The sequence below is a fragment of the Perna viridis genome, chromosome 6 (assembly GCF_037379345.1).
Source record: "Perna viridis isolate PV_CMFRI_1.1 ecotype Kerala chromosome 6, ASM3737934v1, whole genome shotgun sequence".
Classification (NCBI taxonomy): Eukaryota; Metazoa; Mollusca; class Bivalvia; order Mytilida; family Mytilidae; genus Perna; species Perna viridis.
This window is the reverse complement of record NC_142450.1, coordinates 34,465,219-34,479,064: the sequence shown is the minus strand read 5'-3', so window position 1 is coordinate 34,479,064 and position 13,846 is coordinate 34,465,219. Positions and strand designations below refer to the sequence as shown.

Genomic DNA, 13,846 nt, shown 5'->3' with positions numbered 1-13,846 from the left:
TTCTATTTCTTTAGTGGAATTGTATTGTATCCCATATGGCTCCCCATACTTGTTTAATCTCTGCACTAGAAATGCACGGAAATGGGGAACGACAACAATCATGACTAATAGTTGACATTTGATTTTCATTCACTGGTGTTATAATTAAGTAAAAGCACGCACATAACATAGTTTACAGAAGTGGAAAGTCGACTGTCCGAATATTATTTTTATTAACAATATTAGCGTCATTTGACCAACGAAAATGGGGTACCCCAGTACAAATGGTAACATAATTTAGTATCTTATAATCAGTTACTGAACGTGGGTGTGTTAGGAGCTTAAAAAGCATCATGGCAGCTTCATTTGCGTATACTTTGTAAATGCAATTGAGAACCAAACCAGTCTAGGAAAATATTCGCTTGCTTCCATGGTTAATACATATAGAATCCGTGCTTTTTCCAAGATGAGGTTGGCCGAAACAGTCTGCAGCAGGCGCTCATTTGTTCATCGAAATGACGTAATCAGCATTATCCATAAGTCGGGGTTACTAAAAAAAGGGAACGAAACAAAACAAAACGAAAAAAATCGATAACAAAATAAATCGAAACGAAACAATACGATGCAAAATGAAAGTTAAGGGAAAAAAATAGCGTACACACGGACAGTGCAGGAGGATTCAAACCATATTTAAAGGTTATTAAAATAATTAAGACAAAACTTCCAAATGAAAAGTGACACGACTTTATGTTTTTGGTTTCAGGTTTCACCTCTCTATGTTAAGCAAAAGGGTAATTTCAATTTTTATGATATGAGGCATTTTGTATGCGAAGTTTTCTTTTTTAAGTATTGTATAAAGTTGTTTATCTGGATAATCAGTCAAAGTGATAATCGATAGTATCGGTAATTGAGCAAAATTCTTTTGATGTTTAGTTGTTGATAATGCTAGAACCGGCAAACTGATTTGATACATGAATTATGTCAGTTTGCAATAAGCATACGCCAATTATAGCTATATAGGAATCTCCATTTCGAGGAGGCCGATGAAATAACACTTTACAATGACGTTGAAAGAGCCGGCAGATTTGTACTTGCAACCGTTACTGTAAACAGTATTTTTTAAACATATACAAAATAAACATGTACAACAATATCACAAATCTAATATTTATCCTGAAATGTTATAATGAATCAATACGGTAAATTATCAGATTGCCAGATAACTGACAGTGTTTATCAATTTCAAGACTTGGAGCAATATATTCTTACAGCATACACGCAGGAGTGACTATTTTCAAGAAAACTGGCAGTCCTAACTTATCATTGTAAAATTTATATAATCCTTAAAATAATCCTGATAATAATGCACAACAAATGCTTACAAATCGCTTCATCATCTGACGCGCGTGCTAAATTTTGACTGGACTGTACCACAAATCATCACGACCAGTCGTAATCCGATAAAATTGTCCCTATTAAAGAAATGCTTTTGGGTAGTATCTTTGACATATTTCAGATAAAGAGCTTCATTTTCTATAATAATAAGCAAATTACCGATAAAAGAATAAATGACATTTTTTTTAGGTAGTGACTTCATAGCCGTTAATATTAGGGCTCAGCCTAGCGGGTTCACATGATATGCAACGTGATACAGTCGGTATCAAAAACAAAATGCCATTTTTTTCCTATGAAACAGTTGTCTTCGTATGAAAACAAAAATTAGCCTATACTTCCATCGTCTCGTGCTGTTGAATTATTTTACATAACCACAGTTTTGTACGTTAATACACCAAAAACTTAATTTACAAAGATATCAATGGATTTCTGATCTCAAAATGAAACGCTACTTTGAACAAATAATTGATATTTCTTAGTTTCTTTCTCTTCATATAAAAAGAACTAAACAAAAGACAATTTAGCATCTAATTTACGAGTTAAAATCCTTTCACATACACATCCACATGTATATGCGACTTTGTAAATAATTACATTTCAAACTTAAATTAATTGCGGGTTAACGTTTTTTACCGAGTAATTATATCTTGTAGAAGTAAATTTAAGTATTGCATGTTTACGCCCGATATCAGCACAATGCAATTCAAATATGTACACAGAACACGTACTTGCTACGATGAGCTAACGGTTAACTGAAGTCGCTTCACTTTGTCATCACAAACAAAGGCATTAATGCCAAGACCTAAAAATGACAAACAAACAAACAAAACAAAACACACCAGCAAACAAAAAAAAAACAAAAACAAAAACAAAAAAAAAAATAAAAAAATAAAAAAAAATAAATAAATAACAATAACGCAGACAGAAAACCCCTCAACAAGATAAGGATAAGGATAATTCAAATAAAAATAATAATGATAATTTTAAAACAAAATAAAAATTGCGCAACACAGAAAATTGCCTTTTAAAACTATATATTTCACAAAAAATAAGATTTTAACCCGGATACATTTGTTATTTACATGTTAAAGTTAACTTTTACAAAGGAAATCGTTTTTTAATTTGTGGTATTTATGTTTTTACCTTGTTTATGAAGTGAACATTGAACTTGATGAATAGAAAAAGGATTTTCTTAAGGAAACATTGTTTTCCTTTACTATTTTACCAATTTACGCCGTTGCTTTAGTTCGCCTTGTATTAAATGTTTTACATGTTTGTTTGTGACATAATTTTCAACAGTATCATTTTCCTTAAATCGACGAATGTGGTGACAATAACGAAAGGAAAATAACTCAATTATCGAACAGATGAACTCTAGGCAATAGTCAAAGAAAAGAAATAAAAGGAAAGTCCGCATAGCAAGTGGCAATTACAAGATAAATAAATCAATCATGTGAATTTTTACTTAAGTAAGTTAATTTTCTCTTCATCGAATTGGAGATTTACTTGAAATTGATTCTTAAGATTGTCCTTATATTTAACTAATCGGTACATTAGGTCCTTCCCAATGGACTCTACGTGATCAAAATACAAAGCTTACATTTAAATCGCGACATAAACGATTCAAGCTTGACGAATTTTACGGAAGACTGCGTTTTAAGATGAAAGTTACAGTAATTGCCTCAGAAATCCATTTCGTAACAAATGTTTAACTTGGATGTTATACGTATGAAGATGATCATCATTCTTTTCATCTTATCAAGTAAGTTAATTTAGTTAACTAGAATGAATTGCTTAATTACATGTGAGTACAAACTTTTGTGGATGTAGATGATTTTCTTCAACGCTTATTTCATCACGTTTTCTTCCGACAACAAAGGACATAACCCAAGTTAAATAGCCATAACACATTGATACTTCCCTATCAGTGAAAGGATTGATTAAATGTTGATTGATTTAAATGAGATTCTTATATTTATCTCTCTAACTCTGGTTTAGAGTAAATACAGTATATATTTTACTTTAGAATGTTATGGTCAATTAATCATACAGTTCATTTAGTACAAATGAAACTGATATAGATATTAATGGGATCTTTAAAACGATTCATGGTAAAGATACTTTGTATATTGCTTCCATGCATATGTGCACAATTGCTGTTTGCTTATGAATATTTAGATATATGAACTAGCAATGGTCTCGTAGCGTTATACTTTTCTTTGTTTCACATTATACACATTCTTAATTTTGGTCGTGACATTCAACAACATTAGTTTAATTTTTTAAAGGATTTACCAATATGGCATACATCAAAATGTAAAAACCAAGATATGTTGCGCAAATCTAATGAAAATCATGTGGCGTTTTTCAATTTCATATGAAGAAGGAAATAAGGCCACGAAAAAAGAAATTCGGCTATAAGTAAACGCTGATTTTTAGAATGAATTAATACATGTTCGAAAGCATGTCGTTCTTTGCAACAAAAACGGCACTTTGAAATTCGAACGGGTACATTTATGTTTTGAGCGAAACTTTTATCTTTGATCAACTTTGTTTGTATTAAACATAACGATCGGAATTTCTTTATTTGTTTTGAAAGAATAATGATTCGGGATTTTCTAAAATTCGGCGAAGTTTATAGAGATACTTTCAAATGACTGATAAAAAAATCTTCAGATACGTCCTTTGAATTTGATCTGCTAAACTTTCCTTCACCAAACGAAAGTAAACATTTAAGTTATACTTGAAAAGAACAGTATCCATCTTTTCTCGCCTCGCATAATCAAACGTTAGTAATAGTGACAGTGCCTACCCACATATTGGCTTATACATCGATAAGTGTCCGTACGTAGACCTTCCAAATTACTACTAGTTTTTGGAAGTACTTGGACCTGACGTGGACGCCCTTGGAACTATTTGGAAGTTACATTGAAGGAGTAATCAAGGGAACCAAGGTTATAGCGGTAATCAAAAGAATGTAATCAAGAGAAAACGACCAGACATGGAAAACAGACATACACAACAAAGAACATAAAGTAACTAAAATCTTACATACAAAATAACAAAAGCAAATGAGCAACTCGGACTCCCCTAAAAACTGGGAGCATGGACCAGGTGCACCGGTAGGGTAAAACTTAGAATTCATTTCATTTATTTAACCACTATTGGTCATTTCTTTAACATGCCTCAATTAAATGTTTTAATAATTTTCATGTTAGTGTTAACATTATATAATCCTTTTTAGATCACACGCATGTCATTAGCTTTAATTTAGTATCCAAATCCCACGCTGTATAAGCAAAAAAAAAAAAAAAAAAAATTATTCACTATCTTAACTACTCATGTATAATGTATAGATATGATATTTCTATATTTTACGTTCTACAAAGGTCAAACGATATATTACCCCTGGGTACCCCTGGGTGATCATATACGTCCGACCTACTGTCACAATTTGAGGTATCTGCTTTGTGTAATCTGTATCTCAAAAAGTAATATATCATTACTATTATTAATATTATTGAAACCGAAATGAAGAAATTTCACAAATATATTGTGAGTATGTTGAATTTAGCCTTTTTCAATCATTTTATGTTGTTAAAGATACCTACTTTGTTGAATCCATAACTCTAAAAACAATGCCAATTGAAATTTGCATAACTGTATATACATATTGTAGATGTGCAGCTCCTTTTTTGTGTTTTAGTGTTTTACACATATTGAACATACGTATGTGCCGACAAATATTTGATAGCAAAAGAACGGATATGGTGAAATGTAACAAATACACTAGCGTATAACCTAAATACAAAAATAATACAAAATAATAATTTCTTTCATAGATCACAAAAAGGTCTTTAATTAGTGTAAACACACGTTTGAGTAAGCTCTAGAAGGCCCGATATCAAAGTAATAAAATCCAAGTAACTGAACGAAGACAAAAACGTATCCTTTACCAGTAAATCAATAAAGAGCAGTCGATAATCCCTTCGGATTTTGTTTGGTAGATTGTGCTTTATAGACTATATTTCCATTAAAAAAACTTGGTTGGCAATACCATTTTTATTAAAAACATGTAAAGACTATTACGTTTTGTATATTTTTATTTCAAAGTTTTGTAACAGTAAAAAAAAAGGGTGCTTCAGGAATATCACCGTCAAGAAATTGGATACATTGTATTAACAATAGAAAAAACGAAAACATCTCCTTTGTCAAAACAATATGTTTGAAGGTTTCCATTTTCTTGTGTAATATCTAAATCAAGAAAAGGTGTGCAAGTACAATTATTGTTAGACTAGAATTCTTTTGGGTTGATATCTCGAATATATTTTTCGAAGTTAGGATTATTTACGGCCGAAATATCATGTAGGGATCTAAAATATTATTGATTTCATGTAACAGATCACATTTTGAAAGATCTTTAAAGGGTTTAGCCATGAACTGCGATTTGTAACAGTAGAGAAAAAAAAATCGGCTACTAGAGGGGCACTATTAGTCCCCATTGGTACAACTTAACTGTATAGAGTATTAGCAATTGTATATAAATATTGTGAATTAAAAACTAAAACTTTGATCATATCTAAATATGAAAAACGGATTGTAGTCATTACAAGAAATTGAGAACCAGATTTTATAACAGCTGATGTTCTTTTGTTACTTGGCTCGCCGCAGATTTTAATAATTGAAAAGTACTCAAGTTAGTTATTTGTTTACGAAATACTTCTGTCTAGTATTTACTTCATTATAAAACTACGTTTTAGCCTCTTTATCTGCCAGCGAAAAAAAAAAAATCTATTTCTTTCCAAGGTTCAATATTTTATTTTTATTCTAGAAATTAGTAGTTGAGTGTCAAGTAATGTATAGGTCTACACAGGTGCAGACATGTATAGATCTAGTAATTATATCAGAATATACATATTTAATATTCGGTGTTAGGTTTGGTGTTTTCACATTGGTTGGTCCTTATTTCGTTTTTCATGCTACGCTAAGGCTCTGTATGAAGTCAAGCCCATGTTTAAAATAATGAATTAGTTTTTTCATTATCAATAAATTTTCAAAATTGTTGCCTTCCAGTTGGCACGCTGTCTTTTATGTGCTCGGCGTAGAATCTGTAACTCCCATTTTGTAAATTTGTTGGTGTGACCCGGCCGAGGATCAAATTCTCGATACACAAGATCCCATGAGACCACCGATGTGGTTAAAGATCTAAGAATTTTTTATTCAGACATTTAATTAAGCTGTCATTTTGTCCATCTAAGCTTATTTCTTAAGTAATAGATGAAGATAATATTTGAAAAATAAATGGCAAAACATATTTTGGCCTCAATTGTTTAGAAAATAAAAAAAAAAGACTTTGTTGACTTTTTATGTTGATAGAAAGGAAATGTTTCGGTAAATTTGACTAAAATGTCTTCAAAGTATCTTCTGATGCGATTCTTTTAAAGGCGATGTATTATGCAATAAACATTACATTTCGTCCTTCTTATCGATGTGATCAAAATATGTATTTTTATGAAATTATCCTTTTTCCGGAAAATTCCATAAAAATCCATTCATTTCATGGATAATCATTATCATATATACAGAAGGTAAAACGGCTTTCAATATGAATATGTACGGATAAATGCGTTTAAAGGTGTAGGTTAAAGTAACTGTTTTCTCCCCAAAACCTATTTTTAGTCACAAAAAAATTAAACATGGAGGTTATGTGTATTGAGATATTTTAATCTTACCTAATAAGTTGAATTAGTTATGTTTTATTTTATAACCCATTCCAATATTTGAATTGAATGAATTGTCCGGAATAACGTTTATGTATAAGAAGTATAATTTTGTTGCGTATTTCGTCCCTGCGCTTAATTCATCACGTTCCACGACACAACAATGAAAATTAAACGTTGACTCTTTCCCTACAATAAATGGCATGTTTCATGGTCCGTTAATATAAATTGTGATTATCAGACATTTTATAATTGTAAACATCCCCAAATCTGGCTTGTATTTGATATTACATCGAAATGTAGACCGTGTTATACTTGATTTAATTTGTATACGTATTTTATGTGTTGATTGGGCCATCCAGTCGTATAAGAAGAGTCCTTGGTAAAAGCCACGAGTAATAACAGTTTTCTCTTCTGACAGAAAGAGCATATCTAGCTGATTGGATCGAGTACCATATTCTTACCAACATCATGAGTGTGTTTCGGTACACGATTCAGAGCTTATAAGTTGTTTTATTATTTATCGTTTAGTTTTTAGCTCAACCATTGGTCTGACAGAATGGGGACCCTGGTCAACATGTACTAAATCTTGTGATTTCGGAATTCAACAAAGACAGCGAAATACGGAGATAGAAACCCAGTACTGTAGCACACAGTTCTGTGATAATGGTATTCTAGTATTTTATCAAATTGTATATGATTTAATATATTTTTTTCAAGTGAATAATATGTGCAAAGTAGATTAAAGTCAGACACTTTTAATGACCTTTACAGAGAATGCCGCCTTCCAAGTTGATGTGTTGTAACAAAAGATAACGATAAAATAAACTCTAAAATATTTCTGTTATTTGTGTCAATAAACTCAAAAATATCAAATTTAATGTGCATTGACCAACAACAAAATTTGATATAATTCAAATTAATTGGTGTTTTTAAATAACTAGTTCATACTTTGGTCTTAACACAAATCATATTTGCTTATACCCAAAAAAAAGTTTGGTGAAATATTGCTTTGTAACGCAAGCTTTGTTTTAAAAAGGGTTTTGATTCTCTGTTACAAATTGATTTCAGATATAGCTCGATTCTGTGATAGCTCTAATCCGTGCTCCTACAGATACAAGTGTGTCAACAGTACCTGCCACTGTACACTTGGAGATGGCTACAATATTTACAATTGTTATCGTACGTTCTCACTTATATCTTATTTTGTTGATAATTCATCTCAGCAGGAACTCAAAAATATGACCCATTCATCTTATTAAAAGTTAAAATGTTTTCCTCGAATATTTAAAAAAAATATTTTGAGTTCCGTTTTCCTTAAAGGATTTATAACAGCTATTTAAATATATGTTCTGTAACGTATTTAGTGAAACTGTACATACTTTTAGGGTTTAACATTAATTTCAAAAGTGATATTTGAATAGATAAATAACAGATATTTTTTGCATTATCCAAGTATTTATACCTCGTAATCTTCAGAAATTACCAACACAGTGTTTGTAAAGTTTGCCTTTTTAAGAGTTAGATTAGTCAAATTTAATTAAATATACGATGGAAAAAATTTCTCCGCAGTTTTTTCTCATATAAGTAGTCGAAAAATATTTAAATCATCCCAGATGCTTCAGTATAAACTCAAACAGCTCTCCGCTTGCATTTTAAACATATTGAATATATTAGAGGTAAAGTAAAAAAATCAAATTGAGATAAATGATGTGCTACCAATTTCATGATTCTAACACAATATGGTACTTAAATACATATCACTTTCATTTCAGCTCAAATTGGCAACTGTTATATACAACTGAACCCTCCTACAAAGATTGGATATAAGTTTCCATCGGACTCAAAATATTCGACCTACAGTTGTACAACTAATGATAATCAAAAGTACGAAGTGCATATGATCGGTATATATGGTGCCGCATCAAACAGTTACAATAGAAATTATGAAATCACTATCAAATCACGTGGGCTTTTGAATAAGCCAATCATTATAGTTCTTACATCTTACGAGGCGACAAACTGGATCATTAATTCAACAGTCAGTCTTGATAAAGTTTTATATGGCGTAAGTAAATCATGTTAGCATTAATTACACAATCAACAATGGCCATTATAACTTTCTTATGTTTTTAGGACCTGGTGTGTTTGTTCTCACAATTAACATGCTACAGAAAAAAATATAGTATGTTATATGTTAACTTGGTACATTTTCATTTTACCAGATTAAAAGAACTGGGGAGATACTATACATATAAAAATTGAATAAAAAGAAGCTTATTGTAACTTCATTAGATGAGAAATCAGTATTTGATTTCCAATCTTATAGTCTAGCATTAATAACTCCTTGCGATTTTTTCTATCAACTAAGGCAAAACTAGGAATGATGAGAGAGACATTTTTTAGGGATTCAAAAAAAACGTGTGTACTGTGACAAGAAAGGCTGAATCTATGTGCTACTTCAAAGCCGAAAAGAAATATAGTGTGTTTGGATTTGGATCTGACACTGGAGGAGGCGACAACCAAGAATGGCTAGACCTAGTCTTCAAAGAATTCGGACCAATTACTTCGTTTACAGGTTTTTATCACATCAATACATCACCTGTCGCAAACATAGTTCTTGAAGTTGGTGGGAATCCACTTCAACAACTCCCTCTCAATCATGTAGTAAGTATGAATACAATATATATCGGCATGTTTTATTTATAGAATTCTATAAACGACTCCCCCCCCCAAAAAAAAAAAAAAAAAAAAAAAAAAAAAAACAAAAAAAAAAAAAAAAAAACAAAACAAAACAAAACAAAAAAAAATAAAAAAAATAAAAAAAAAAAAAAAAACAAACAAAAAACACACACATAAAGAAAATTATAACCTGGTTGTTATTCATGATTACTTTTAAAATGCAAGTACAAGCATGTAATTCCTGTACATGTTGAACTAATATATACAACTTGTTAAATATGTAATCAGAATGGTCTGATCAAAATTAGTGGCAATACTGAAAGTACGACTCCCTAGGGAAAAACAAAGACAACAATTATAGATCATATCGTACAAAACAAAAGTTTACACCCACAAAAACACGGGGACGACCTAATATAAGGTGTTTGAGAAGGATTAGTAATTTTTGCTTCCTGCGGTTTATCCGACCTTCTGTTCGTTGAAAATCGGTTTCAAATAAACGAAAATTATCGAAAAACTGAGCACACAAGACAAAGTCAAACAATCAAACATTTTTTTTTTCAATTTCAGTACAATGCTGATCACAATGTTTGTGATAGCGACAGGAACACAACAGTTAACTGCCCCAATGATATATCGTATAACCATCCTTGTAAGTAAATACAATATACCCTAAACGTAATTCTCCTCTTACAAAATATCATTCATACTAGCTAGCTAGCAAATTTCGGTATGCTATACATGTATTTCGAGAAGTTATCTCAAAACAAAAAATATTAAAATAGGGAGCCTAATTAAGTATCCGAAAAGTTCTGATAGGTGCAATACAACTAACTATGAAACCTCAGTAGTTCAGCACTTATTGGATTTATCAATACTGCAAATTGCAGTAAATTATTCATGATATAAATCCGGTCAGACAAAGCTAACTTTTCCCCTTTGATATTGCAATTTAGCAAATTCAAAAGTAAATATGAATGATATAACTATACGCTTAAAATATTAATCCATGCATAATAGAAATAAAGACAGCTTATTTTTTTCAGAAATCATTTAGGTTTTTTATACTCGCTTTGCTTTCCCTTTTAAATGAAATTACAGATTCGTGGACAGGATGGTCACAGTGCAGCAAGTCGTGTGACATTGGAATACGGTCAAGGTGTAAATACAATAATAATTTACAGACGATAGAAACAGAGGATGAATACTGTAATCTTCAGTATTGTCCAGGTAATTTATCTTAAAACAATCCGTTATCGCAATTATCACAGCAGTAGAAATGTGTGTTTAGGCGTCATACAGAAATCATACAAATTGCATAGTAAACTAGAGATACTTTTGAAGAACTATAAAATGCAAAGAAGCATCGAAAGCATACAGAAACACGGAAAAGTAATAACTAACTAAAGAAATCAAACAGAAAACATATGAAAGATACCGAATACTTAATAAACTAGATTGTACCAAATTCAATGTCGTGTGGACCTTGAAATTGTCTTTTTGTGATACGAACATCGGATGCACCAGTTCAACATATTCTTATAAATATATTTGATTTCAGCCAGTAAACCAACTAATTTCAATACACAGGCAAAATTATTTCACATGATTTTCGCACAAATGTCACATGATTTTCACCTGAATTGAGCAAATAAACTAAGTGACTGAGTTCACGTGAAATTCGGGTGAATGGAGCCTTCACGTGAAATTCACACGAAATGTTCACATGAAATTCCTGTTTAGTGAATATCACATGAAAATCATGTTAATTTCATGTGAATTTCACATGAATTTCACGTGAAGCTCGATTAACATGAATTTCACATGAAAAATATTTGCCTGTGTAGTATATTAAATTCCATGACTTTTCAGTAAAATTGTCTGTTGATGTAATATCCACTGATGTCAATTCCTTTCGTCGTGTAATTCAACTCAGTAGATTTAAAAATATATTTATTGTTACATTTGTATTACTTCCGATGATCTATGGAAGTGCATAGCTTTTATTTATTTCGGCGTGTAATTACAGACGATTGGGGAAGCTGCTCTGCATCATATGACTGTTACTATGTTACTGGAAGTAGATCTAAATGTGAAAACAATAGATGCGTGTGTACATTAGGAAGTGGATATAATCTGAACAACTGTCTCCGTAAGTGTAACAAACTCAACAAAATAATTTTTCATTATTACTTTTATTGAAATTTACTGTTATGTAATTGAAACACATGAATTGCGATCCATGAACTATATTTGAAGATTGCATGACAAATATTTTAATACTTATTTATAACCCATATAAAAAAAAATCATGTTTGTTTTTATATTTTATATATAATTTTGTTGTTGTATCAAAAATTCCTTTTACCAGTTTTTTTTTGTTCCTTTTTTTCGTAAATTTATAGCATCTGCTGGAAACTGTACAATTCGAAGCGAACCAGAGACAGCTTTAGGATACACAGACATTAATTATTACTTCTCGTCTCAGCCTTCAATGTATAGCTGTACAACAAACGATAACAATAACTATGAACTTCACGTGGTAGGGATTTACGGAGATAGAAATAAAAACATCTATCAGGTGTCTCTAGTACCACATGGCTCAATATCGAAACCAATCATCTTGGTTCTATCGTCATATCATGCAACTCATTGGAAGATAAATACTCCTGTTGAAATATTCAAAGTTGTATACAGCGTAAGTTGAATTGAATTTTAACTCATAAGAACGAACTTTATAGTGCCATATCTTAAGATTTTCTTTGATACGGGAGGCTTCCAATTTTTTTCTACAATTGCAAAACTACTATATTTTGTGTTGTTTTCTACCATTGTGTTTTGGCAAAACCCTTGTTATTCCAATACTTAGTGTTTCGTTTTTAGGAATATAGTATTTTGTATATTCCTTAAATGTAACAATCCTAGAAAACAGGATTGGAAAGTTATCAAATATTCAAATGCACATACAATGAACATCGAGTATTAAACACTGTCGTGTCATTGGGGAAGAAGTAAATGGTTTGGCATACTTCCAAATAAATGAATATACTAAAAATACTATTTGTAAGGGCAAATGTAATAAATTCATCGTTATTAGTAGGTTAAAAATATTATACACCACTCAAGAAGTGGGGGTATATTAGATTCGCATTTTTATCGCCTCCCATTTAATGGATGGATTTTAAATTTGGTGTGTGGCTTCATATATATATGACACATGTTGTAAGCATGTTTTTTTGGTGCTCTCTGATACCAACTTCCTGTTTCGTGTAACTTCCCCTTTTTTTACTATATAGAATAATAAAGAAAATATTCGTCACAAAACACATTCCAAAGAATGAATTGATTTCAAATGTAGTGTTTGGTTTTTCATAGATAAGCAGAATGATGTTGTAAGCAATTTTGGCTGCATTCATATATCAACTTCATGTACGGGTGGTGGTATACCTAGCACAACAACGCGCGCAACTTCATATTTATATTGTTTCAAATATCTTCGAAATACGAGATTATTTCGTATTACATCTGTATTAGCTGTCATTTTCGTAAATTTTTGTTTCCGTAGAAATATGCCTTAACTTTGAATTATTTCTACTAAATTGTACCTTTTTCCTGTATAATTTCAATTGATATCCACAAATAAAATGCATTAGATACATGAAATGGGTGTCTATATATTTGTTGTCTTGCAAGATAAAAAATCGACCTAGATAAATTCGAATGCATGAGACTTCTGGTGTCCTTAATCCGCGCATGTGCTGTAATGGTCGCTTCTTTAGTAAAACATCTGATTGCGAAGCGAAAGTGGTTACTCAACGGCAAGATAGACCGACGGACTCACGCCGTAAAGGAAAAAGTTAGAATATAATGCAAGGATCTTTTTGAAATTTACGTATTGTAATATAATGCGGCTCAAATATGGTCATTATTTATTTGATAACTAATAAAGAGATAGATGAAATGAAATGAAAACATGACACGTGCTCACCTGTGTATCCGTTTTTGTTATTTTTTTAAAGTATTTTTAACCCAGGTGTATGTCCTGTCGGCAATCGTCGGAAGTAATGGCA

At 31.2% G+C, this 13,846-nt stretch overlaps 1 protein-coding gene across 6 annotated transcripts in view; it reads left to right on the top strand.

Annotated features, from left to right (window-relative positions):
* The first annotated feature begins 34 nt into the window (after nt 1–34).
* Nucleotides 35–13,846, top strand: part of LOC148614674 (uncharacterized) — a 37,072-nt gene continuing 23,260 nt past the window's right edge. For 5 of the 6 annotated variants that reach the window (XR_015923756.1, XM_088588941.1, XM_088588939.1 and 2 more), the window contains exons 1-9: nt 35–3,136; nt 7,626–7,763; nt 8,166–8,276; nt 8,870–9,162; nt 9,501–9,761; nt 10,347–10,428; nt 10,878–11,006; nt 11,806–11,928; nt 12,182–12,474. Coding sequence is in view for 5 of the 6 variants with exons in the window: in XM_088588941.1 (XP_088445067.1) it covers nt 3,079–3,136; nt 7,626–7,763; nt 8,166–8,276; nt 8,870–9,162; nt 9,501–9,761; nt 10,347–10,428; nt 10,878–11,006; nt 11,806–11,928; nt 12,182–12,474 (1,488 nt within the window). In the remaining variant the exon portion in view is untranslated. Of the gene's footprint in view, nt 3,137–7,625; nt 7,764–8,165; nt 8,277–8,869; nt 9,163–9,465; nt 9,762–10,346; nt 10,429–10,877; nt 11,007–11,805; nt 11,929–12,181; nt 12,475–13,846 lie in introns of those variants that run through there. The other variant, XM_088588942.1, reaches the window with a different exon arrangement.